The sequence below is a fragment of the Narcine bancroftii genome, chromosome 4 (genome assembly GCF_036971445.1).
Source record: "Narcine bancroftii isolate sNarBan1 chromosome 4, sNarBan1.hap1, whole genome shotgun sequence".
Classification (NCBI taxonomy): domain Eukaryota; kingdom Metazoa; phylum Chordata; class Chondrichthyes; order Torpediniformes; family Narcinidae; genus Narcine; species Narcine bancroftii.
In genome coordinates, this window is record NC_091472.1 from 223,404,453 (window position 1) to 223,430,318 (window position 25,866).

At 43.2% G+C, this 25,866-nt stretch overlaps 1 protein-coding gene and 1 long non-coding RNA gene across 5 annotated transcripts in view; one reads left to right on the plus strand and one right to left on the minus strand.

Moving 5' to 3' along the window:
• LOC138761630 (uncharacterized) overlaps positions 1-10,110 on the plus strand; it is a 36,918-nt gene extending 26,808 nt beyond the window's left edge. For all 3 annotated transcript variants that reach the window (XR_011356401.1, XR_011356400.1, XR_011356402.1), the window contains 2 exons: positions 9,216-9,323; positions 9,900-10,110. This is a non-coding gene — a long non-coding RNA (uncharacterized lncRNA). The remainder of the gene's footprint in view (positions 1-9,215; positions 9,324-9,899) is intronic.
• LOC138761629 (myosin light chain 3, skeletal muscle isoform-like) lies at positions 151-25,404 on the minus strand. Of its 2 annotated transcripts, none has more exons than XM_069934061.1 (7): positions 25,217-25,404; positions 16,428-16,455; positions 14,582-14,725; positions 14,274-14,447; positions 2,158-2,235; positions 2,001-2,043; positions 151-451 (listed from the first exon to the last, which is right to left on the minus strand). In XM_069934061.1, the coding sequence occupies exons 1-6, from the start codon at positions 25,322-25,324 to the stop codon at positions 2,015-2,017; spliced, it is 561 nt and encodes a 186-aa protein (XP_069790162.1). In that variant the 5' UTR covers positions 25,325-25,404; the 3' UTR covers positions 151-451; positions 2,001-2,014. The 2 variants fall into 2 exon arrangements, with proteins under 2 accessions (XP_069790162.1, XP_069790163.1); XM_069934062.1 differs by lacking the exons at positions 16,428-16,455; positions 25,217-25,404 and adding exons at positions 16,580-16,604; positions 16,693-16,882.
• Between the last annotated feature and the right edge of the window lie 462 nt (positions 25,405-25,866).

The window sequence follows — 25,866 nt, forward strand, 5'->3', positions numbered from 1 at the left end:
TGTGTGGCAGGTAAAATGTCAGCACACTACCCGGCCCTTCCTGGGATTTGAATGCAGTCAATGCTGACATTCAACTTGTAACTTTTCTGTCGTATCGTATTTAGAAATGGAGTCTCCCGCATGTGGGGATATAACGTGGACAACACAGCAGAGATTGACCACGGAGCCTTTATTGGATGCTGACTTCCGTGTGCACTTTCTAACCACGTCAAACATCGTGGACAAACTAAACTGTTTTATCCATTGGGTTTGGTACCAAAAATATCAGGTTCTTGTTTTCTTTTCCCTCTTTTGTTGGTTGAAATTGAGTCCATTGGATGAGTAAAAAAACAAAGTGGATCTTGTGCAGCCCGAAATTAGACTGAGTTCATTGGTGGGACGGTTCCATTAGGTGATGTCTTCGCTGTCGGGTGTTCGGCGACTGAGAACCATAAGCACCAATTCTGGGAAACTAGTGCCAGAATAAAGAAGATGAGCCAGGTGTGAAATTCAAGCAGTACAGAATATACTGAAAATCCCCCGATGAACATGCCATTCATTTCTAAAGTACTCACATCTTGGCCCACCTTAATCATCTTATATTACCTCTTGCCCTCCTCCCTGATAACACTGGACAACAAAGATTTTGCTTCCTGAACTCTTCTGGGTGTATTTTATGGAGCTTTGGCTGCTGATCACGAAAACCACCTGAAAATTTTCCTATCACGTTACTTTCTTTTTAGATGTAACCTGTTATTGTGATTTTCTGTCATATTTTAAGTCCACTTCAAGCATTCAAAACCATGAAGGGCAACACGTCAATGAAAATTCATTTTCAGCATTCGCACTTGGATTTCTTCCCTGCTGATCTTGGTGCAGTCAGTGATGAACAGACACTGACACAAGAGGCATCAGATGCTGAGTACAAGCGAGAATTATCGGCAAAACATTTTTAGGTCAGTTGAACTATTGCAATGCGTAAGCATCATTATGTGATTAAACATACTAAATTCAATAAAAGTTAATTTAATGTTTTTGATACAGCAAATCTGAAATTATCTTTGAATTCAGCTTGAAGCTGCCCATCATAATTCCCAATTTTCAGGAAGGAAACCTTCTGAAAAACATTATTGTCCAGTGTAATAAGAACTCCATCAAAGCACTGTGCAGCATCAACAGGACCCACTGCTATAACATGAGCAACACACACAACCCCCACCATTGTGTAGCCCCTTTAGCTTGCAAACATGCTTTCACTTTAAAGACCTTTGATGCAACATCCAGTAACTAGGATTAATACTTTTTGCTCAGTTCAAATATTAGGTCATAAGAAAGGACATTCCTCACACCCTGTCCCTGCAAGGACTCCATCCCCTTCCCTCAATTTCTCCATCTCTGCTGCATCTGTTCCCAGGATGAGGTCTTCCAGTCCAGAGCTTCTGAAGCGTCTGCCTTCTTCCACAAACATGGCTTCCCCACCACCATTGACTCAGCCCTCACCTGCATCTCCTCTATCTCCCGCTCTATCTCCCACCCCTCCTGTCCCCAGAAGCAACAGACATAGAATCCCCCTCATCCTCACCTATCACCCCACTAGCCTCCGCTTCCAACACATTATCCACCAGAATTTTCGGCACGTTCAACAGGACCCCACCACGAGACACATCCTTCCTTCACCTCCCCTCTTGGCCTTCCAGAGCTGCAAACATTCAGACATTTCCTCCTTCTGTAGGTCCTAAAATCACTGTGCTCTACATTAAGAAGCTCCAAGTCCTGGTTAGGAAAATAACCCACACCCAAAAATACCCTGAACCCACTTGGTGCTCCACCCAGTCACATTTCTCCCACTTTGCACTTCCTCTTTCTAAAGCACAAACCACTGAAGCGTTGCTGACGGCATGGGGTCATTTCTGTGCAGCCAACAGGTCACTGACAAGCAACAAGTAGAAGTCACACATTAGAAACTATGGAAAATGAAACCGACCACAATCCAAAAAGACAGCTGAAGAAAGTGAGCATACCATGGGGATCCCTCTTAAACAGACATGATGTGTTTGACAAAAGCTGAGAGGAAAATAAGAGTGAATTAATAAAATTTTCAAAATAATATACATGAAACATCAAAAAAGAAATGCCAAGCAATTGAAGAAAAATAACTGAGTTAATTCAAACACATACCCTCATAGTTTATGCAGCCATTGCCATCTTCTTGTCCTTTCAGCAGCTCTTCCACCTGATCTTCTGTCAACTTCTCACCTGACGCACACAGCAACAATTGCAACATCATTCCCTCCATGACAAAGGACAAACTCCCCTCTTACCCAGACCACCGGTGCACAGCTCCAACTTCTCACAGTGGGACTCAGCAGAAATATTAACCGTTCCACCCTTGGGAACAAATGCACACTGGGGTTGAACAAGAAATGCTGGGGTCAAGTGCAACACACACACACACGTGCTGGAGAAACTCAGTGGGTCACACATCATCCATGGGAAGTAAAGGGTAACCAACGTTTTGGGTCTGGGCCCTCATCAGGAATGGGTACACTGAATTTAGGAAGGTGCAGCCCTGGGACACCAAGTCAGAAAATGGGAATATATTCCAGGGATAGGAAAATATGTCAGGAAATTGTATGATTAAATATCTACTAAGAGCAAATACTACACTCCCAGCAAAAACCTCTGGGCAATTTGGTCGACTTTGTAGGAAAGGACAAATTGGTCTGAACTGGCTTGTGTTTCATAGAGAACTTCTTGGGATGGATAAATCTGAAACAAAAACTGAACTGATAACAAAAATGGACAGTGAGCCAGAAACAGTACAGTAAAATTCAGAGGATGAAACATGAATTAAGCTAACAAGCAGTGAGCCCCTCTAATTGTTTATCACGATATTAGACAGAATGATTTAGACTAAAAACAGGCCCTTCGGCCCTCTGTGTCTCTGATGACCATCATGCCTGCTTTAAAACTCTATACAGTAACTCAATGAGGATTTTGTGTCCCCATTGAACAGAACTTCTGAGAGTCCTGAGTACAGGCCATTGGTATGTATGGTAGGCGAACATTTTGGGTCCAGTGACCATAATGTCAGCTTCAAGTTAATTATGGAAAAAGATAAGTCTGGTCCTCATGTTGTAAATTTGAGGAAGGCCAGCTTTGTGGAAATGAAAAAGGATCTAGGAAGAGTGGATCGGGATAAGTTGTTTTCTGGCAAGAACGAGTTCCATAAGTGGAAGGGCTTCAAATGGTGAAATTTTGAGAGTGCAGAGTTTGCATGTTCCTGTTAGGATTAAAGGCAAAGTTACTAGGCAGAGGGAATCTTGGTTTTCAAGGGATATTGGTGATCTAGTTAAGGAAAAGGGGGAGATGTAGAGCAAGTAAAGGCACTAAGGAGCAAATGAGGTACTTGAATGGTGCAGAAAATGCAAGAAAATACTCAAGAAGGAAATCAGGAAGGTGAAAAGAAGACATAAGGTTGCTTTGGCAAATAATGTAAAATTAAACCCGGAGGGTTTCTACAAGTATATTAAGAGTTAAAGGATTGTAAGGGACAAAATTGGTCCCTTGGAGGATCAGAGTGGTTGACTATGTGTGGAGCCTCAATAAATGGGGGAGATTGTAAACAGTTTTTTTGCATCAGTATTTACTCAGGGAACTGGCAGAGTGGATAAGGAAGGAAGGGATACAGTCGTGTCATGGAACAGATGGAGATTAAGGAGGAGGAGGTGACTGCTGCCTCACAGCAAATAAAGGTAGATAAATCCCCTGGCTGGATATGATATTCCCTCAGACCTTGAGGGAGACTAATGCAGAAATTTCAGGGGCCCAGGCAGATATATTCAAAATGTCCTTAGCCACAGGTGAGGTGCCGGAGGATTAGAGTGTAGCACATGTTGTCCTGTTGTTTAAAAAAGGCTCCAAAAATAAACCAGGTAATTATAGGCCAGTGAGCCTGATGTCAGTAGTGGGTAAATTTTTGGAGGGAGTTCTGAGAGAGAGGATATATAGGTATTTGGACAGCCATGGGCTGATCAAGGACAGTTAGTATGGCTTTGTGCGTGGTAGGATGGGTTTAACAAATGTAGTTTTTTGAGGAGGTTACCAGGAAGGTAAATGAAGGAAAGGCTGTGGATGTTGTCTACATGGACTTTAGTAAAGGCTTTGACAATGTCCCACATAGGAGGTTAGTTCAGAATGTTAAGGCACTAGGTATCCATGGAGAGGTTGCAAACTGGATTTGAAATTGGCTGTGTGGGAGAAAACAGAGAGTTTTAGTGGATGGTCGCTCTTCAGACTGGAGGCCTGTGACTAGTGGTGTGCTTCAGGGAACTGTGCTGGGACCATTGTTGTTTGTTGTCTATATCAATGATCTGGATGATAATGTGGTAAACTGAATCAGCATTGCTGATGACACAAAGATAGGAGGTGTTGTGGACAGCAAGGAAGATTTTCAAATCTTGCAGAGGGATCTGGACCAACTGGGAGAATGGACCAGAAAATGGCAGATGGAGTTTAATGCAAACAAGTGTGAGGTGGTACATTTTGGAAGAGCAAACCAAGGCAGGATATACAGAGTAAATTGTAGGGCACTGAGTAGTGCAGAAGAGCAAAGAGATCTGGGAGTACAGATACATTGTTCCCTGAAGGTGAAATCATATGTGGATGGGGTTGTAAAGAAAGCTTTTGGCACCTTGGCCTTTATAAATCAAAGTATAGGGTATAGGAGATGGGATGTTATGTTAAAGTTGTTTAAGACATTTGTGAGGCCAAATTTGGAATATTGTGTTCAGTTCTGGTCTCCAAACTACAAAAAGGATAAGAATAAGATTAGAAGAGTGCAGAGAAGATTTACTAGGATATTGCCAGGTCTTCGGGAGTTGAGTTACAGGGAAAGATTAAACAGGTTAGGACTTTATTCCTTGGAGCAAAGAAGAATGAGGGGAGATTTGATAGAGGTTTACAAGGCTATGAGAAGTATAGACAGAGTGGATGCGAATAGGCTTTTTCCACTTGGATTGGGTGAGATAAATACGAGAAGTCATAGCTTTAAGCTGAAAGGAAAGAGGTTTCGGTGAATTTTGGGGAAAGTTCTTCACTCAGAGTGGTGGAAGTGTGGAATGAGCTGCCATCTAATGTGAATGTGGGCTCGATCACAAGTTTAAGAATAAATTGGATGAATGCATGGATGGAAGTTATCTGGAGAGTTATGGAGTGGGAGCAGGTGAATGGGACTAGCGGAATAACTAGAAGGGCTGAATGGCCTGTTTTCTATGCTGTAGTGTTCTATGGTTCTAAGGTATCTAATTCCAGCAGGGACACCAAGGACAATGCTTTACATAATCCCACAATGCTCTTTCACTTTGACCAACTCCTCTGCACATGATGACCCACACTGTCACTGGCAGTACTCTGCACTGTCCAACACACCCAGACACCCACACTTTCTGACACTTTCCATAGCAAGGCCTTCCCAGTGTCATGAGCTGTACTGCCCTACTACCCACACTGTTCTCATGTTGTCGCAGAACTGCTTCAATAATACCTAAACAATGCTTCCCCATACAAGTGAACATTGATGATTTGGATGCAGACCTAGGTGGCATGATTAGTACTGTAAGTCTGCAGATGACACCAAAATTGGTGTTACAGCAGACAGTGAAGAAGGTGGTCTTAGGTTACAGCAGGATAAGAGAGTTAGACAAAGAATAGTAGGGGGACATTAACTCAGACACGTGCCAAGTAATGCAGGTTTGAAAGTAAAGCCAGGACGAAGCACACACAGTGAATGCAGAACCAGGGGGAGTAATGTTGAACAAAGACACATTCCCTGAAAGTAGCAACAGAAGTAATTAGGGTAGTGAAGAAGTCACACTTGCCTTCATTGGCAAAGGCATTGAATCCAAGAGTTGAGATGCAATATTACCGTTATTCAAAACATCGTCTGGCTGAGAATTGTGTGCAGTTCTGCCTGCCACGCTACAGGAAGGAGTGATTAAACTAGAGAGGAAGCAGAAAAGATTCACAAGGACATTGCCAGGATGGGAGGGCTGAATTATAAAGTCACAAAGAGTTTGAATAGGCCAGGTCTGCTTTCCCCGAAGGGAAGGAGGCCGAGAGGTGAGGATATCGAGGTACTCTATATAAGATTATGAGAGGCAGAATTTGTTTTCCCAAGGTAGGAGTGTCTAAGACTAGAGGGCATAGGTTTAAGGTGAGAAGGAGATCTGAGAGATAACATTTTCATGCAGCCATTGGTATCTGGAACAACAACAACATCTGGACAGGTACTTGACTGAGCAAGACGTGGAGGAATATGGAATTAATACAGGTGAGAAGGATTCAAATAGGTAGGCATGATGGTTATCAGAGACATGATGGGCCAAAAGGCCCATTTCTATTCTAAATGACTCAATGTCTAATATCCTGATAAACAATTAGAGGGGCTCACTGCTGTTAGCTTAATTCACGTTTCATCCCTGATTTTTACTGCACTGTTTCTGGCTCACCGTCCATTTTCTGGTATCTGTTCAGTTTGTGTTTCAGATTTATCCATACGAGGAAGTCCTCCATGAAACACAAGAAGGTAAAAATCATAAGCAGCAGAATGCGGGAGGAGTCACGTGATGGAGTAGTGGCCGGTCGGGGAACTCCAGCCCTCTCCAGAAAAGTTAAAAAAAGATAGAGAAAAAACAAAGGCACAAACTTAAAAACCAAAACAAAGTGAAAGTAAAAATGTGAAGACAATGGCAGCGAAGAAAGAAAAACCAAAAACAACGGGAAGAAAAGAAGAAGGAAAGACGTCGGAAGAAGGTGAAGGCCTTACCTGTCCGAAGAGGCCCGCTGCGGAGAGAGAGGCCCACTCCCACAGGTCAGTGGAGGTCCCGGGCTCGGGACTACAAAAATGGCTCGCAGAGCCGAGTAAAAGTGCGCAACCGCGCATGCATGAGGAGTCGCGCATGCGCGATGCGCATGAAAAAAAACACACTGACGGGAGGGGGGAACAGCTGCGGAGTCGATCTCCACAGCTGAGAGAGACACCTGCAGCACAGCAGCAGGTGCAGAACAGAGACAATAACGACAACAAGAAAGAAGAGGGTAAAAGGAAAACAAGGAAACAACAGATGGTCAATCCAGAGGAAGAAGAAGAAGAAGAAGAAGAACAGAAAGAAGTGGAAGAAGAAGAGAAAGGCAAGACAATGGATGTATCTTTTTTTAAAGAATATATGGAATCAGTGAAAGAATGGCAATTACAAGAATTTGATGAGATAAAAAGAAGAATTAAGAATGCAGAAGAAAGAATGAATAAAATGGAAGTGGCCATATCAGAATTGGCAAAAAGAGTGGAAAATATGGAAAAACGAGAAACATTTGTAGATATGGAAGTAAAAGACTTAAAAAAGAAATTAGAAGAATCTAATAAAAAAGCTAAAGAAGTACAGGAGCTGTTAGCTCAGAAGATAGATATGATAGAAAACTATAATAGAAGAAATAATATAAAGATAGTGGGCCTTAAGGAAGATGAAGAAGGCAAGAATATGAGAGAATTTATAAAAGCAGCAGAATGCTATTTAGTTCTCAAGCCTGCTGTACAATTCAATCAGACGTCAATTCCATTTTCCCGCACTATCCTCACATCAAGAGACATTTCTGGATGAACTCAATGACCCTGTACAGTCTTCCAAAGATCTACCACTGCCGGGTGAAGTAATATCCCCTTACCCCTCTCTTCAACTGCCTTGTCTTTATTTGATTGTGACCCCTCGTTCCAGATAATGTAACTAGGAGACACAACCCCCACCTTTCTCAAGAATGTTGTGAGTTTTAATGAGGCCATCGCAGAATTTCTGAATTTCATTCTCAGCCTCTCTTCCTCTCACTGGGCAATGAACTTATGTCACATTCCCTTTATGCCAAGTTAATTCTATCAGGGAAAGAGGAAAAAACTGCATTCAGTATTCCAGGTGTGGTCTCTGCCAGTCAGATACAATTGCAGTAAAACATTCTCCTCCTTGCACTGGAATCCTGGAGCAATGGAAGGCAATGCACATTTGCCTGCCCACATGCTCACTGCAATTGCTTGTTAGTCCACAGTGACATACCGGTTCACTTTGAACATCAACAGTTCTCAGTCTACTAGCATTTAAAAAAACATTCAGCATTTCTGTTTTGTTTAACTAAAGGGTAACCTTTCAATGTTGTTGGGAGGCATTCTGTATCCCCTTAAATTGTATTCCTTCTCACATTTCCACTTAATTGTGTGTGATTCACAAACTTGTGCTACACCTGATTCTCTTGTTGACATTGGTGATTAATCACTGGGGCTTGAGCAGTCCAATGGCACCCACTGGACAACAGCAAAGGAGCAGAAATGGGAACCAAGGCCACCCATAAATTGGAGGAGCAGCACCTAATATTCCGTCTGAGCGCTCTCCAACTGGATGGCATTAATGTCGACTTCTCTGGTTTCCGTTAGACCCTTCCCCTGTCTTCCTCTCTTTCCCTGTCTTCTTTCCTCCAGCTCCTTACCGCCCTCCCTCTCCATCCTCTGCCCCTACTACTTCCCTGCTTTTTTCCTTCTGCCCTACCACCTCTTGCCTGAGGGCCTGTGGTCTTCCCCTGCCCCTCCCCCTGCCTGCCACTATTCCCTCTAAGCTCTGCACACACATGCACACGCATTTTGCAACCAGCACACAAAAGAAATTGATGAGCGCACAAAAATTCTACTTGTATGATATTAAAACATGCCAATAAAGTTTTATTGGCCATGAGAGATAGGCTGTGGCAAAATTATCTTGAAACAATTTCAAGTTTACATTTGCACAAGCATACAGTGCGCACACACTTTTGTCACAGGAAAAAAAAGTTGCACAATCTAAGATTTTTGTCCACACTGACTACTAAAAATTAGAGAAAACATTGCAGCCTTCAATTTGCTCAGGCCTGAAATGTTGGTTATGCATCTTTAACTTTGCTACATAAAGAAGGCTGCGAGACTTGTTAAGTTTCTCCAGCACTTTTGCGTATTAAATAAATAGTATTGTGGATGAATTCATGGAGTATATTTGAGAGGATTTTTCTCGATCAGTACACTGAGCTACCAACAAAGCAACAGGATAACTTTGATCTAGTATTACATGCCCTGTATCCCTGTTAGAGTTTGTCAAATACAACATTAACCACATAAATGTTATATATTTTCTTATATTTTTTTTTAAATTCGGTCATATGTGCAGATGAATGCAAGTCCAGTGGGTCGTACGTTGGGGAGTACCTGTATTGCATAAGGGATGACTGACATATAACCTTCGATAAGCTCGTCCCTTAGCCTCCTATGCCCAAAGGTAAGCAGTCCCAGCCTATCTAGTATTTATTTATAACTCAAGAACCCCCCCCCATCCCAGCAACATCCTTGAGAATCTTTTCTCAACATCTCAAGCTTCATCATATCCCTCCTATAGTACAGCGACTTGAACTGCATACATTTTGCAGGCGCAATATCACTAAAGTCATGTAATATGACATCCCAACTCTTGTTCTCAATGCCCCATCCAATTAAAGCAAGTGTGTCACATGCCTCCTTCACCATCCCATTTACAAATATGTGTGTTCACTTTTAAAGATTTCTATTCTTGTACCCCTAGATATCTCTACAACACTCCCCAGAACCCTATCATTCACCATCCTAGTTCTGCCTGGTTTAACTTCCCAAAATGGATCTTTTCCTACTTGTGCAAGTTTAATTCCACCTGCCATTCTGTGGCCCACTTTCAGGGTTTTTTAAAAATATTTTTTTATTTAATACTTCACTACGAAGTATGTTAGTAATAATATGTACAAATATTCAGCATTAAAATATACAGTGACATTTTCCTTTTTTCCCCCTCCCCCCCACCCTCCCCACTCCCTATAACTTAAAGCAAGAAATGAAAGAAAAAAGGAAGAAATAAATAAACAATAGAAGAATAGAAAGAAAAAACGAAAAAGAAATCATATCTTCCAATATTTCATATTTAACTATTTTCATAAATGTAACATCACGTCAAGAGATGGAGGTCTGAAGTTGGCAGTTTCTAATAAACTCTATCTATGATTCCCCAATTTGTTCAAATAAAGTATATTTGTCTTTGAGATTGAAAGTAATTTTTCTAATGGAATACACTTGCTCATTTCCATGTACCATTGTTGAATTTTTAAGGTTGCTTCCATGTTCCAAGTTATCATTATGCATTTTTTGCTGGGGCAAGCGCAACCATAATAAATCTTTTTTGAGCCCTGTCTAATTTTAGGCCTAATTCTTTATCTTTTATGTTGTTTAACAGGAATATTTTTGGGTCTTTGGTATCCTATTTTTTGTAATTCTATTTAATATTAGGTTTAAATCCTCCCAAAAAAACTTTCACTTTTATACATGTCCAAATAGCGTGTATTGTTGTTCCAATTTCTTGTTTACAATGGAAGCATCTGTCCAATAGTATTGGATTCCATTCTTTTAAAATTTGAGGTGTAACATATAATCTATGTAGCCAATTGCATTGTATTGTATGAAACTGAGTATTTATTGTATTACTCATGGTTCCTGTGCATAGTTCCTTTGATGCTTTATCCTTTATTCGTAGATTTAAACCTTTTTCCCAACCTTGTTCATACATTGCTTCATCATTTTCCTTGTATTGCAATTTGTTATACATGTTTGCAATAATTTTTTTTACTATCACAGCGTCTGGAATTAAGTCTCCATAGCAGCTACTCTCAGGTAATCTTAGACTAGTTCCCAACTTTTCTTTTAAATATATTTATGTCTGTTTAAATAATATGAATAATCCCTTTCTTTTGGATGTTGTTTTCTCCATATATCAACTATCTTTATATCATGCATTGAGTTCGATGTAAATTTAGCTGCTTTATTTTTTATAATAGTTTTCTCAGTTTTATCTATTGATGGGTCAAGGTTAAAATTAAAATTGCCCCCTAGTAAAATGTGCCCCTGTGTATCTGCTATCTTTAAAAAAAAAATGACCTGCATAAATTCCTGGTCATCTTCATTAGGTGCATAAATGATCAACAAGTTCCAAGATTCTGAATAAATCTGGCACATCATCATTACGTATCTACCTGCTGGGTCTGTATTACTTTCTTTATCTTAATTGACATATTCTTATTAACTAATATAGCAACTCCCCTGGCTTTTGAGTTCTATGATATGCAACTACGTGACCTACCCAGTCCCTCTTCACTTTGCAATGTTCTCAGTTAAATGTTTCTTGTAAGAATGCTACGTCTATTTTCTCCTTTTTAAGTAGTGTCAGTAACTTTTTTCTCTTAATTTGATTGTGAATTCCATTAATATTAATAGTCATGTAGCTCAATGTATTCATTTTACCCATAAATTTTCACCTCTATCCCACCTCTTCAACCCCTCCATCTCCCTTCTTCCAAAATCACTTAGATTTTTCTTTACTATACACGACGACCCAACTATTAGGAAAATAACAAAAACCAGAAGAAAACCAAAGACTACTACAAAAGAAAACAACATTAAATCCCCCTTTACTGAGTTGCCCTTGCCACCTCGCAAGGCAACCACAACTCCATTTTCTACGTGAGTTGCCGTATATAACCGCAAATGTCAACAGATTTCACAGTGCGCAAATCCTCCCCCCCGAGAATCACTATATATTCTTCTTAAAAATATATTAAAGCCTTTTTTTTTAAAAAACTATTTTTTTTCTTCTTTAGTCTGTATTCAAACTATTAATATTCCAACTTATTTATATACATTATCTTAACAGTCCTGTTATTATTTCCTTTACTCCTCTTCTTGTTGCTTATTTGTTAATTGGGCTGAAAAGCGACGGGCTTCTGGATCTGAAAACAGTCTATTTGCCCACCAGGGATGAATATTTTCAACACTGCTGGATGTCACAACACAAAGTTATAACCTTTTTTCCATAATACAGTTTTTGTGAAATTAAACTCCTTTTGCTTCTTTAAAAGTTCAAAGCTTATATCTGGTTAAAGAAATATTTATTTCCCATTGTACTCCAATTTTCTTTCACTCTTTTCATCGCTAGCTCCAATATTTTTTCTCTTGTTGTATATTATAGTAGTTTTATTAGTATGGAATGTACTTTATGCTGTGGCTATGGCTTTGGCACAAATGCTCCGTGGGCTCTTTCAATTTCTATTTCTTCTTGGAGTTCTTCTACTCCCAAGATCTGTGGGATCCATCTTTTTATAAATCCTTTTATATCTGCCCCTTCTTCACCTTCTTTCAGGCCCACTATTGTTATATTATTACATTTGCTGAAATTCTAAAATGTCAATTTTTTGTGCCAATAAATCATGTGTCATAATCTCCTTATCTCTATCTTCCCATTTTTCTCTTAATTCATTCACTTCCACACCTATCACTCTGTCTTCCACTTCATTCTCTTTCTCATTTCTACCATAGCATTCACCATTCTTTGGTTTTTACATCGGTCTCTTGCATGTTTTTTTTTAAATAGTACTGAACTCAGCCATTATTGTTTCCATTAGAATCTTTATTTGACTGTCGAAGTATTCCTTATCTCCCATCTGCGTCTGTTTTTTACCTTGTACTTTTTCTTTTATTTCTTTATCTTCCTCTTGATCTTCTTTCTCTTGCTCCATTTCTTGGTTCCGTGTTGATCTTGCTTCTATCATGGTCTTCTCCGTGGCTTCTCCCATTACTGAGTCAGCGTCTTGCTGTCGGTGTCCATTCCCTTCGGCGTCTTCTTTAGAATGCGTACCATGCATGCGTGAGGAGTCATGCATGCATGCTGGCATTTCTTTTTCTGGCTCCACAAGCCAGCATTCCAGACCACCTCAGGGGACATTGCCACTGAGCTACCCGCTTACCAGCTTCACCGCTCAGGCCATCCTCTTCGGGAGAGCTCCCTGTTCACGGACTCTGGTAAGGCCTTCCTCTTTATTTCCCAGTGATTCCTCCACCTCCTCTTTGCTTGCCATTGTAGTTTTTCCTTCTTTGGAGCCATCCTCAGGATCTTCTTATACTTTTTATTTTGAAACTTTTTTATGTTTTACTTCTTTACTCTCTCTGTGGAGGGCTGGTTTTCCCTAACCAGCCACTACTCCATCACATGACCATCTCACTTTCATGGTTGATCTAGATCCTGTTGTAACCATAGACAATGTTCTTCCCTGTCCAATAAGCCACCAATTTTAGTGTCACCTATAAACTTACTAACCATGGTAAGTATTGTTCAAATCATTAACATAGATGACAAATAACAGCCGGGCCAGCAAGGATCCCTGTGGAACTCCAAGCAGATCCTTATAAAAATCTTTGCTGGTGTCCAGGTAGACAACATTTGCCACTCTGCTCTGGTCAATCTACACGGTTACACTACTCTAATACCACATGTATAACCTTATTGAAAGCCTTCTTAAAATCCAAATACATCACATCCATTAACACCTCCTCATCTAATCTACTTTGATACATCCTCAAATATATCCAGTATTTTCAAACATTACTTCCCATTCATTAATTTATGTTGACTCTGCTCAGTTACGTTTTTCTTTCAGTGCCTTGACATCACATCCATGCTATAGAATTCACTGCTTCCCCGTGACCAGGTTGATTGTACCTTTTTTTTAATCTCTTCCTCTTTTCTACAAGGGTGGGGATTCAATTGCTACCCTCCAGTCCACAGAAACATTTCCAGAATCTTGGAAGATGATAACCAAAATATCCTTATCTCCACAGCCACCTATTTCAAAACTTGGCAATGTACATCACTGGTTCCTTGGGATTAATTTCCAGGCTCATTAATCTCTCTGGTAGTATTCATTTACATTGAAGGATCTTAACTGTCTGTTCCAACGTGCAATAAAAATTCCATACACTTATTCTAGGAAGGGGGAGAACTTTTCCTGACTGCCAAATTTCTTTCCCATACAACACTTCCCAGGTACTAGTTACTTGCTCCTATGTGGGATTTTGCTGTGGGCCAATGGGGCAGATTAACCCAATAGTGACTACAAGTAATTTGTCTACAGTGAGGCTGTATGTCTGCATGAATAGAAGACAAGTTACATTCCAGATTTAGGCAAAGTTCCTCAAAGCAGAACACATTGGCAACACAACTGTGTTTAAACCACAACCACAAACACAGCTGGAAATATCTCCATATACATTTAAAGATGTATCCTTCTATCCTTTAAAATTCTACTTTGCTTGAATGGGTTAGCCTTTAAAGTTTAATTTCAGCTAATGTTTTAACATTGTGGACATGTGCCTGCCTTACCTAATGTGGCCAGAACGTGGCGGAGTTCAGCGCCCATCACTGTGCCATTCCCTTCCTTGTCAAAGACACGGAGACCCTCAACAAAGTCCTCAAAAGATCCCTGGTCCTTGTTGTTAGCCATGGTCTGGAGCATGGGGAGAAACTGGTCAAAATCAATGCTTTTGTTGGCCATCTCTAAAGAAGGAGACATCAAAATAAATGTTTACAAATAATCAGGACTTGGTGCTCAGAATAAATGAATTTTGTAGAATTAGAGCTGCACAACACAATAGACCACTCATCGCATCCAACCAATCCAGGAGACCTACCCTCTGCACTGGGGTTGCTGAGGATCTTTTTCACTTCAGAATTAGTTGGATTCTGCCCAAGAGCACGCATGACATCTGCAACTTGGCTATAGGTGATCTTGGAGTTGCCAGTCCTGTCAAACAGGAGGAAAGCCTCCTTGAAGTCTAAAGGGTAGAGAACACAACAACACATACAAGATTGGAATGAGTACATTGAACTTTGCTGCATAAAAGCACTGATCCACAGTTACCCGAAACAACCCAAGTACAGATGGGCATTCAGGAATTATGCAGAAAGCAGAAGCTGGAGGAATCAATGTGTAATGCAAAGTGTAATGCAAAACGTGCTCACTCTCGTTTGTGGATCCACTTTTAAATATATTGACCCATCTGGTTAAAGAGGAAAATTCCACCAGCTGCAAATGGTCGATTCACAATCAAAGACCCACAGATATTTGTAAGTAAGTGCACCAGGCACAAAGCATTGACTGTCTGAAATTGACCTGCACCATTGGAGATAGACAATGTTGTCTAATAATTGAGCCTTCTAAATCTTACTAAAATGCTAAAGAATTGGGAGTTCTGAATGAAAGGACGTTGACTGGACACTAACTGCAACACCATGACATCCATACCAGCTCTCGGAGCAATCTGATTTCCTACTAATTTTCTCATATGTGCAAACCGACACCCACCTTCAATTCTCCAACCAGCCACCTACATTCACTGTAATTTACAGCAGCCAGTTAATCTATTAACTCATACATCTTTGGGATATAGGAGGATATCAGAGCACACAGTGTGGTCCCAAGTGCAAAGTACCCACAGGAAGCACCTGTGTTAGGACTGAAGCTGGGACACTGGGACTGCGAGACAGAAGCATTATCTGTGTTCCCACATGCAATCGACTGAATATTTCCAGCACCTCTCATTTTATTTGTTATTTTCTTTTCACATAATCCTGGGTGAGCCAAAAACAGCAACATAACTGTAGATATTCAGGAAAGGGAATGGTTCACAAAGCAACTTTCCCCACTCCCCCCCCCCCCCCCACCCCCAGCCCTCTCCATCTCAACAATTCCTCATCTAAAGTCACCACAGCAGAGTTTACACCCGAAATGGAGATGAGGGGGGAAGGGAGAGAGTCAGAGACAGACAGAGGGAGAGAGAGAGAGAGAGAGAGAGAGAGAGACCAAGGGAACTGCTCATCTAGGTACAGTGAAGGAGCAGGTGGCCAGACCACTGTTGTGGGCCACGGATGTCACCTCAACACAACTGTAATTATTATCTTCAGAACTATCAATGCTCCACAATGTTCCAGACTTGCCAACTAGAGCCCACAGCATCACCAGTCTTGAGCAGCAAAAGCCCACCTGAGGCAGGAACGCATGCCGCTTCCTCCAGCGCACACACGTGCCGGCATCCTTTTCTCCTGTTGTCCTCAGCTTCAGTCCCCAATAACTTGTCTTACAATCTCCACTAACACGCCTGTCCATGCGTGCTGACTCCACCTGCATCTCAAAGCCCCTGCCCCACCCACTGACAACCACACCACATCCAGACACCCGCGTCCCAGGGCAGATCACCCACCCATAATCGTTTCCAGTCAAATGCAGTGCCCTCTGACCCCAGTTCCCACCGACCCTTGCCCACAGACTTCAATGCCTACAGATCCCAATCCCCAGTGATCACAGTGCCCACTAAACGCACTGACCATATCTTCGCCACCCACCGACCCCTCATCTCTCTACCATTCCATTTCCCATCCCCTCGTCCCGTCCCGGGCTGTCGACCGCCTCCTGCACCGGGCTCTCTCGGGACAGTGTGCGGTGCGGGCCGGCCACTGAGAAAGTCGCTCGCTGCTCACCTTCCTGCTGCTCCGCACTGAACTCGATCTGAAAGAGAGAAAGAGGCAGAGGTTTGGAGCGGCGGACAGGGCGCCCGGGCCGGGGGCAGCAGCGGGCAGGGGGGTTAACACTTCCTGCAGCTGTCCCGACCCGGGACACTGGCTTCACTTACCGGCGAGCTCGTCTGTTGAGAATGACTGTAAAAGAAGAAGAAAACAGAGGTTGGACACATTGCAAATGCAGCGGGAAGGCAGCGAATTGGCGGAGGGCGGGAGAGCGACCCACCATGGCTGGCGAGGGGCGAGGGGCGAGTGGAGCTGAGCTCTTCCCACGGATGCAGCTGCTGCAGGCCCGGTGCACGGACTCTTATTGCAGGCGTTCGGTGACGGGGCGGTGGATCGGGTATCACCGCGGAAAGGCCCTCCCCCTCCGTCCCAGTTCTTTTAACTTTCTTAGGGCAGAAGCGTCGCGCCTGAAATACTCGGGCCAGCTTATTTTGGGAGCGTGTCTGTGGCATGTCAGCACTTTCCTGGGTCCGCCTCGCCTCGCTCCGCCCCACTGGCCAACTTAGCGTTGCCCCTGCTATAAAAGGAGTCCTTGGTATTTTTACGGGCAGATGTTGGTGCCAGAGGAATATGACAGGTGCACCGCAGGAGCCGGGTCCTGGGGGAGGGGCAGTATGGCTTCAGGGAGATGGAAATTGGACAAGTTGAGTGGACGAGGGGAAGACTTGATGGAAAGTAAAAAAAGAGAAGAGCGTGCAATTCCATATAAACAACGTGAGCCCCTCTCCCCTGGACAATGACCTCTCGAATTTGGGGCTGAAACATTAGTGATGCGTTGACGTGTTGCAGGGGGGTGTACAAATATGGATGTACCCTGAATATAGACAATGTCACATTCGGGACTGCAAAACCATATAGTGTCCGAATAAAATATGCTTTTGGAGATACATTGTTTAAAACGGTAAGAGATTGCGAACGGAGGAGGTACACTGTTGAATGTTAGAGGACAGTTTAAAAAATCCCGGTAATCGGGCAGTTATCACAAGGTTTTGTGAAGGGAGACACAGGCTGTTGTCACTTCAGAGCGAATTGAAAACAATAAACGCTCCTGGTGCAGGAGGTGATCTGTATTAGGGAGCGTACAAGGACGGGCGGGTAACAACATTGTGGGCACTTGGTCTTTTTCAGATTTGCTAGATACGGAGAGTGAGGGCGAGGCTTCAACTTTTCACAAATGATATAAATGGTGGATGAAAAGACTGTGGTGTCGGAGGTTCTTTGGGTTCCTGGCGGAGCTAAAGATCTTTTCAAATGCCTGCATCAGCTCTGCACTTCCTATCTTCCGCCAACCCATCTCCTTTGTAATGTCCATGCCTTTCTCTGCCATGGCCCCATAACACTGACACTGACACTTCTATCTCCTCCTCCCTCACATATTTAAGATGCTCCTTAAAACATTGACCTATTTCCCTGGGCTCAATATCAAATATTAATAAGGTTGAGCGAAGGTCACTTGGGATGTTTTAAAATGACAGATGGTATATAAAAATATTATAGAGTCATGGAGTTGTGGGATAGAAACTGTCCCATTGGCCCAGCATGTTCAACCATGCGGTCCTCATACCGGTGAATTTGAATAGGTGTTTTAAAATCCTGCAACCATATGGGTCTGTGTCCAAGATGGCAGCATCTGTGCTCTGTAGCGGCCATGAGGGGATGCAGACTCCAGGAAGCAGTGGACCGGTGCAGGGCACCAGAAACAGGGAGAACAGCCCCCATTGTGAAGGAGAAACCGAGGAGACAACCTTACAGGACGGTGACCACGGCGGCAGACCAGCGAGGGGCTCAGCAGCTGTCGGGAGACCTGCACGGGCTACGTGTTGTTGGAGACTGGCTCATACAAACCAAGTATCGGAGCTGGGACTCGAGAGGGTGCTGAGGGCAAGAAAGGTTCCCGAAGGGCCTCGGGTACTGAAGGTTTACTGATCACATTGGAGGTTTGGATCTGAGCTCGGGTGGCCAATGGATTGACAGAACAGCTGCAGAGGCTGCGGGAGCACTGGAGGCGAGTCCACAGACACTCAGCGACTCCGAAGAGACTGCCTTTTGCTTCTCTTCCTCAGGGGTGCCGGGCGACACTAATGGTGATTCTCAGGCCAAAAGCAATTTCATGTTCGGTACTATTACATGACAATATAGGAATCTTGAATCTTAATTCCATATCCCTCTACAGTTTGCAGTACATTCCAGATGCCTTTTAATTATTGTTCCTATTCCTGCCTCCACCACCCCCTCGGACAGTTCATTTCAGATACTCACTGCTCTTTCTGTGAAAAATCTATCCTATGGATCCCCCATTTAATCTTCTCCCTCTCATCGCGACTACTTTTAGACATCCCTATCATGGGAAACGGACTCTGCATACCTACCCTACCATAACTCATCATTTTATAAACTTAGTTAAGGTCACCTTTCACCAGCCTGTTCAACATCTTTTTGTAAATCAAGCCCTCCAATCAGGCAATATCCTCCTGACTCTCTTCTGCTCCCTCTCCATCTTAATTCCTGCAGGGTAGTCACCAGAATTGCACATAGTCTCCAATGCAGACTAACCAAAGCTTTGAACAATTGCAACATGACGTCCTAACTCTACAGAACTGAGACATTTTCAAACTGATGGAAGCTGCATCAGCTACTGAGTCATAGATTCATATGCCATGGAAACAGACCACCATATTCACATCGACCTGTGGGAACCCATCCATGTCAATCCCATCTTACAGCACTTGAACTATAGCCTTCTATTCCTGGGCATGCCTTAAATGCTGTCAGTAACTCTGCTTCCACCACTCTATCTGTAATGAATTCCAAGTACTCACTATTTTCTGGGTGAAAAAGGTCCCCATCAGATTCCCTTTAAATCTCTTATGTCATACCCCAACAGACATGGGGAAAAATTTCCTACAGTCTATCATTATCTCCAGTCTCTTCTCATAACTGAAATGATTCACCCCAGGCAAAATTCTGGTGAATCTCCTTTGCACCTTCACCTGCTTTATCATAACTTTTCTAAAGTGTAGTGGAATGCCAAATGACACAATGAAGCCAAGTCTGGGGTTTGTTGTGAGCATTCAACTCCAGACATCACCACAGCTTTGTTCAAATATGGCCAAAGAGCTGAATTCCACAGGCCCTAGACATTGAGGCAATGTTTGACCAAGTGTGGCATTATGAAGCTTATCACCATACACCATACAGGGAACCTCGTCAGCCAATGTACCATCTACAAAATACTCTGCAATTTCTCACCCAGGCTATTCCCAATCCTGCAAACTCTCTCAGGAGATCAAGGACAACCTGGGCATGGGGAAACCATGACCTGTAGGTTTCCCTCCAAGTTACACACAGTAACACTGGACAACAAAGATTTTGCTTCTTGAACACTTTTGGGTGGATTTTATAGATTTTGAGCTGCTGTTCATGAAAATCACCTTAAAACTTTCCTATCAAATACCGTTTTTTAGACATAACTTATTTTTGTGATATTCGGTCATATTTTAAGTCTACTTCAAGCCTACAAAACCAGGAAGGGCAACATGTCATTGAAAATCCATTTTCTGCATTCGCACATGGACTTCTTCCCTGCTGATCTTGGTGCAGTCAATGGTGAACATGGTGAAAGGCTTCACCAGGACATTGTGACCATGGAAAAGCGGTATCAGGGCATCTGGAATCCATAAATGCCAGCCGACTATTGTTTGACACTGACACGAGAGGCATCAGATGCTGAGTACAAACAAAAATCAGCGGCAAAATATTTTTAGGTCAATGCAATGCAATGTATCAGCATCATTATGCGATTAAACATGCTAAATTCAATAAAAGATAATTTAATGTTTCTCCAACTAAGTGATACAGCAAATCTGAAATTACTTTTGTGTTCAGCTTGAAGTTGTCTATTAAAATCCACAATTTTTATTAGGAAGCAAACCTTTTGAAAAATGTTGTTGTCCAGTGTAATCAGTCCTTCATTCCCTGGTTCCAACTCCTGCAACTCCCTCCCTAATGGAACAGTGGTGGAGGGCCCTGATCAGAAGAAACGCAGCAGATCAATGCAGCACCTCACAACCACCTTTTCTTGGTTAATGTGCCAAGGAATCTTTGAGCACCCACAAACTAGATTTAATCCATGTAAATGCCACAGATTTACATATGGCTTGCAACTCAGACAAAGGGTTTTTTCCCCATGTGTTTGTTATGTGTGATACACACACTCTACTCTAGCCTCTCATCTCCACTCTTGATCAAAACTTAACAACAAATTTGCTATTCCTTGCCTTAAACATTTTTGCCTGGTTTTCCTTTGAACTCATTGTGCTACTCACTTCAACTGCTCCAGACGCTAAAGTTCAATTTTTTGGAGACACGAGAAGCTACAGAAATTGGAATCTGGAACAAAAAATAAATAAACTGCTGAAAGAACTCAGCAAGTCGAGCAGTATCTGTTGAGGCAAAGGGTTGGTTGATGCTTTGGGTCAAAACCTGCACTGGTCCTGATGGAGGGTTTCAAACCAAAATGTCGTCCATCCTTTTGCCGCTGCAGATGCTGCTTTTCATCCTGCTGAGTTCTTCCTGCAGTTTATTCTCTGAATTTCTTATTGTATTAATGAATAACCATTTTTTAATGATGTCCTAATTCTTGACCTGCCCACTTGTGAATATCTCCACATCTATCTAAATCACTTTCTAATTTTACAGATATTCTTACCTGACATCTCAGCCATTTTTGTTTTGGTTAAAGGAACAATCAATTCACCAGTAAATTAATATAAAAACCCCTGTTAATCTTCTCCAGAGCAACCATATCCATTTTGATGGTCCAGGACTATGTGCATTATTTTAAGCATGGTATAAGCAAAGTTCAACACAACTTCACTCAACAATCCCACCTACACCCCCAGAATGTATCTCCACATGATGAAGTGCTTTGAGAGGTTGGTTATGGAGCAAATCAACTCCTATCTCAGGATGGGCCTGGAGTCATTTAAAATTGCCTATCACCACAACAGATAATTGGCAGCTGCCAACTTGCTGGCCCTCTACTCTCTATTAGATCACCTGGACCACACCAGACTGCTGTTTATTGACTTTAGCTTATCATAGCTGCAAAACCTATCTGCAACTGGATCCTTGACTTCCTCATCAGGAGGCCAGGGCTATCAAAGGCTCCAGCTTCCCATTCATTGAGGCGCTGCATTGAGAAGGCAGCCAACATCATAAACGACCCCCATCTCCCTGGTCACAGCCTCTTCTCACCACTACCTCTGGGCAGAAAGTAATGAAGCCTTAAAATCACCACTTCAAAAACAGTTTCTTTCCAACATTTATTAGACTCTTTCCCCTCCCCTTGTTATGCTAATCACGAATTTCTCCAACAGCACAAAAAATGCAAAAGAGTGCATTTCCTGCACCGGGGTTACTGTGAATATTTATTATCTTTCTTATTTGGTTAATGTCTTTTTAATTCAATTATTATCATTTTTGACATGTACCTGCTGTGCTACTGAAATTTAGAATTTCAGTACATTTTCATGGTACAAGCATTATTAACCATCACAACTCATTAACACGGACATCCATTTGCTCATCTGTTCCTCCTGCCAATTGCTTTGCTTCATTACTGAATCTTTTTATTTCCCCAAGGAATAGGTTCTCTCCTGCCTCCAACTGAAATTTATCCTCTCTTAAATCTTTGTTGAAGAGTATTTTTAATTAAGAAAATGATTTTTAGTCATTTGGAAGTAATGTCTTCTGGTCACAATTCAAATGTCTTTCCTAATGCTAATATTAATCTAATTAATGCTTCATTCTTGGGAGTTGTTCTGGTTTCCTTTCTGCATTGATGAATAAGTTTGTGGATGAATTTTAATATCTATAATAATGCCACTTTTCCAGATATCTGCTACATTTTTAGTGTGTGATTTTTAGTGTAAGAGTGTAGAAATTGAATTCACAGAGGGCTTTGAGCTGAGGCTTCGCATGTAGTGGAGAATAACATGTTCTTGTGAAATCAGTCTGAAAGTGGAGTTGGGAATTTTATGACACAGAACAAGGACCAGAAGGGAGGTTTAACTGGTTCGATTTCATGACCTGTTTCGCCTTAGCACGTGGGTATGGGCCGTGTTGGAACGCACCTAATCTGCCAGGGTTTCACGGGATGGTGAAGGATATGGGCGAGGTTCACATTGATATTGACAGGTTTGTCTGAGGTTTGACAAATAAGATGTGTCCCACAAACCAGCCAGCACTGAAACTCACCAAAAAAGATGATTGCACTGTTTGAGGTCCAGTGTTCAGTATGGTTTCAATTGTGAAGCTTTTGAGGGAGAGGGAGAATTTGCATTTTTGTTGTTTAAATTACTTCAGATTAATTATTCACCCAAAATTCATTAAGCTGTGAGAACGCCTTCCTCTGTCTCTCCAATCCAGTGATCAGGGGCTACTTCCTCTCACGGGATTTTATAGTGATGTAACGCAGACGCATTTGCAATGTTCTGTTTCCTTCATACAGTTCTCAAGAGACCTTTTACAGAGAAGGAATGCACAGGCAGATATTACTATCGTTAAACATTCAGCAATAAACCAAACAAACGATAAGGAACACCCCTCAGCCACTGAAAGCATCGAAGAAAGCAATTACTGATGCGGTGTCGGTTAGTGAAAAATAATTTTGCAACAAAAATACAAAGTGTTGAAAATCGTTACTGCAACCATCATGAACGTTAATTGAAAGATTTTAATTTCTCAATGATTAATTGACGTGGCAAATCAAGAATAACCAGATGAGCCCACTGAGGGAGAGAGTGCCAGAGCAGAGCCCCGAGGGACATGGAAAACGATAGCCTGTGGTGTCTGCAACATCTGCAGGCAAGAGTTGAGATGAAGGCAGCACCACCTCAGACCCAGAGACACGCAACACACAGCAGGCGCTGGAACGCGAACCTTGATGAAGGACTTCAGCCTGATATGTCGACCACTCCACGGATGGTGCTCGACTCTCCAAGTTTCTCCAATAGATTGTGTTTACTATCTAGGACCTTCCCTGCCCTGTTCGTGGGATACAGTTCAACTGCTTAACTGGGTTTCTGGGAGAACCTGAACTTCCCAGCTGCATTGAGTCGTTTCATTCTGCACCAGCACATGAGGCTGCATCAAGGTTGTATGTGAGGACACCATGGAGGTAAATGTAGGGGGCCCCTTGGAGTACATGGAGGGGGGGGGAGCACCGTGATGGGGGAACCTTGGAGGTATCGGTAAGCAGTGTTTATGTTCCGTCCCTTATTTCCATCCCTGATATAGCCCACATCTGATACACCTCAGGGAAAAACTCAGAAATGCTGGAGGAACTCAGCAGGTATAAAAATGTAACCGACTTTACGGGCTTGAGCTCTACCTGGAAGAAGGGCTCAGGCCCGAAACGTCGCCTACCGTATATATCTTTACCAGCTCTGGACGCTGCGAGACCGGCCGAGTTCCTCTGTTTTCACTGCAACGACAGCGTCGTGTTTCACCCCACTTTACCTCACCACGAAGGCCCTTTAAATACGGCCTAACCAGAGCCCCCTTACGTCCCCCAAAGCCGCCTGACATATCCTCACGGCGCCCCTTTCAAATACCCACTTACGTTTACTCCTCGGAGCCCCTGACACACACCTCCATGATTCAGAGTCGCACTGGGACCTGAGAAACGGGAACCCCTCGTTTCGTGCCCACCTTGGCGCTGGGATCTGGGGAGGAACGGGTTCGGTGGGAGTTTGTGGGGATCCGACCTCTTGCTGAAAAGAGAGCGAGCTTTATGCTCGGATGCACAGTCGGGCCAGAGATGGTCCGGGGAATCGAGCCTGGGAGACGGTCCGCCTCAGTGCCCCAGATGATAGAAGCGAATGTGAATCGTGAAACACGAGAGACTGGAGATGCTGGAAATTGGATGAACAAGGGAGGAGGGGATCGCCGACGTTTCGGACGGAGATCTGCATCGGTACGATGTTTCTCCAGTTTTTTTTTTGTTGCTTAAGGTGAATCTGGTTCGGAACACGAGGCGAATTCCTGAACCACGATCCTGACGTTTGATAGCGGCGAATTGGAGAAACACCGAAGGCTGCAGATTAAACACGGCAGCGTCAGTGGGAGAGAAATGATTCCTCCTGCAGACTGAGTTTAGCTCAGGTACGTGTGGTGAGGATGGGTGTCCGTGCGGAGACGTGGTGTTCAGCCGGACAGTACAGTGGAGGAACAAGTACTGGCCATCCTATGAGTGAGAGCTGCCAATTCGGGAAACCGGCGCATTACCGGGTCATGAGAACAGTTATAGCCTTTTAAAGCAACCTCGTCTCGTTCGTAACACGATCTGTCACTCCCGGCTGTCGCTCCCATATTTGGCGAAATTTCTGTCCCCTGGGTCACTCTTGGCGGCCGGAGCGGGGACTGGTCATAATTCAGGCTGGTGGCATTCCCAGGATCCGCGTGAAATCCGCAACATGCTGCAATACTTCGCCAAGTGTTCAATGGGGTTCTTCAAAATCAAACGTTTTAAAGTGAGACCGACATTCCAATTTCCCCAAAGCTTCGAAGAATGATCAAATGGTGCCGAAAAGGAAGCGGTCACAACGGTTTCATCTGGTGGCGGGTCATTCTGAACGCACGCACTAAACTCGTCTGGCCTGTGGGAGGAAAAGCAAAGCCAAGGTTCCCTAAAACACCCAGCAGAGCGATCTGCCGCCCAGCTTACGATAGAACGTACCCACCTTGACTGCGGACAAGTTGATGGCAGGCTCCTTGGGTTTGACGGGTTCGGGAGCCGGGGCAGGAGCCGCCTTGGGCTCGGGCTTCTTGGCGTCTTTCTTGGGTGCCATTTGGGATGGAGGTTGGGGCAGATGCGGACGTGCGGAGGGTATAAGAGGCTGCCGGCGTGGAGCGGGGCAGATTCTGCCTGAGCGTGGAGGTATTTATGCCCCTTACCGATAAGACAAATTTGTCACATGCGCTCGATTGGACAGTGGACAGGAAGGGAGATAATCTGCCCGGACTATAAATGGATCTGGGACTTCACCAAACCTGCCGGAATTTCTGCAGCCAAACCGCCGTCGATCAGCAGCCGCAGTCGGAGCCCAAAGCCGAAGATTCCGCGCCTCTTTACTCGCTGACATTGTGAAACGTTTTAACCGAATTCCCATCCGCTGAAGTTACACATTCCTGACATCATTACCAGTCGATAGGGTTTCACCTGGCATTTCGGAATGAGGGGAATTCCGCGGGTCGCAAGTGCTCCACTGCACCCCCCCCCCCCCCCCCCCCACTCTGCAGAAAGTGTTGATTAAGCAGAAGAGCGTTTTAAAAATAAAATGAAACCTATCCTGGGCTGGTGAGTCTGCCAGTCTCAAGTGCGCAAACCAAT

Coding starts and splice junctions, on each gene's coding strand:
- LOC138761629 (XM_069934061.1), bottom strand. CDS start 25,324: ATGGCACCCAAGAAAGACGCCAAGAAGCCCGAGCCCAAGGCGGCTCCT. Junction 16,456..25,216: donor TCAACTTGTCCGCAGTCAAG/GTGGGTACGTTC, acceptor TCTCTCTTTCAG/ATCGAGTTCAGTGCGGAGCA. Junction 2,236..14,273: donor CCACGTTCTGGCCACATTAG/GTAAGGCAGGCA, acceptor TGTGTGCGTCAG/GTGAGAAGTTGACAGAAGAT.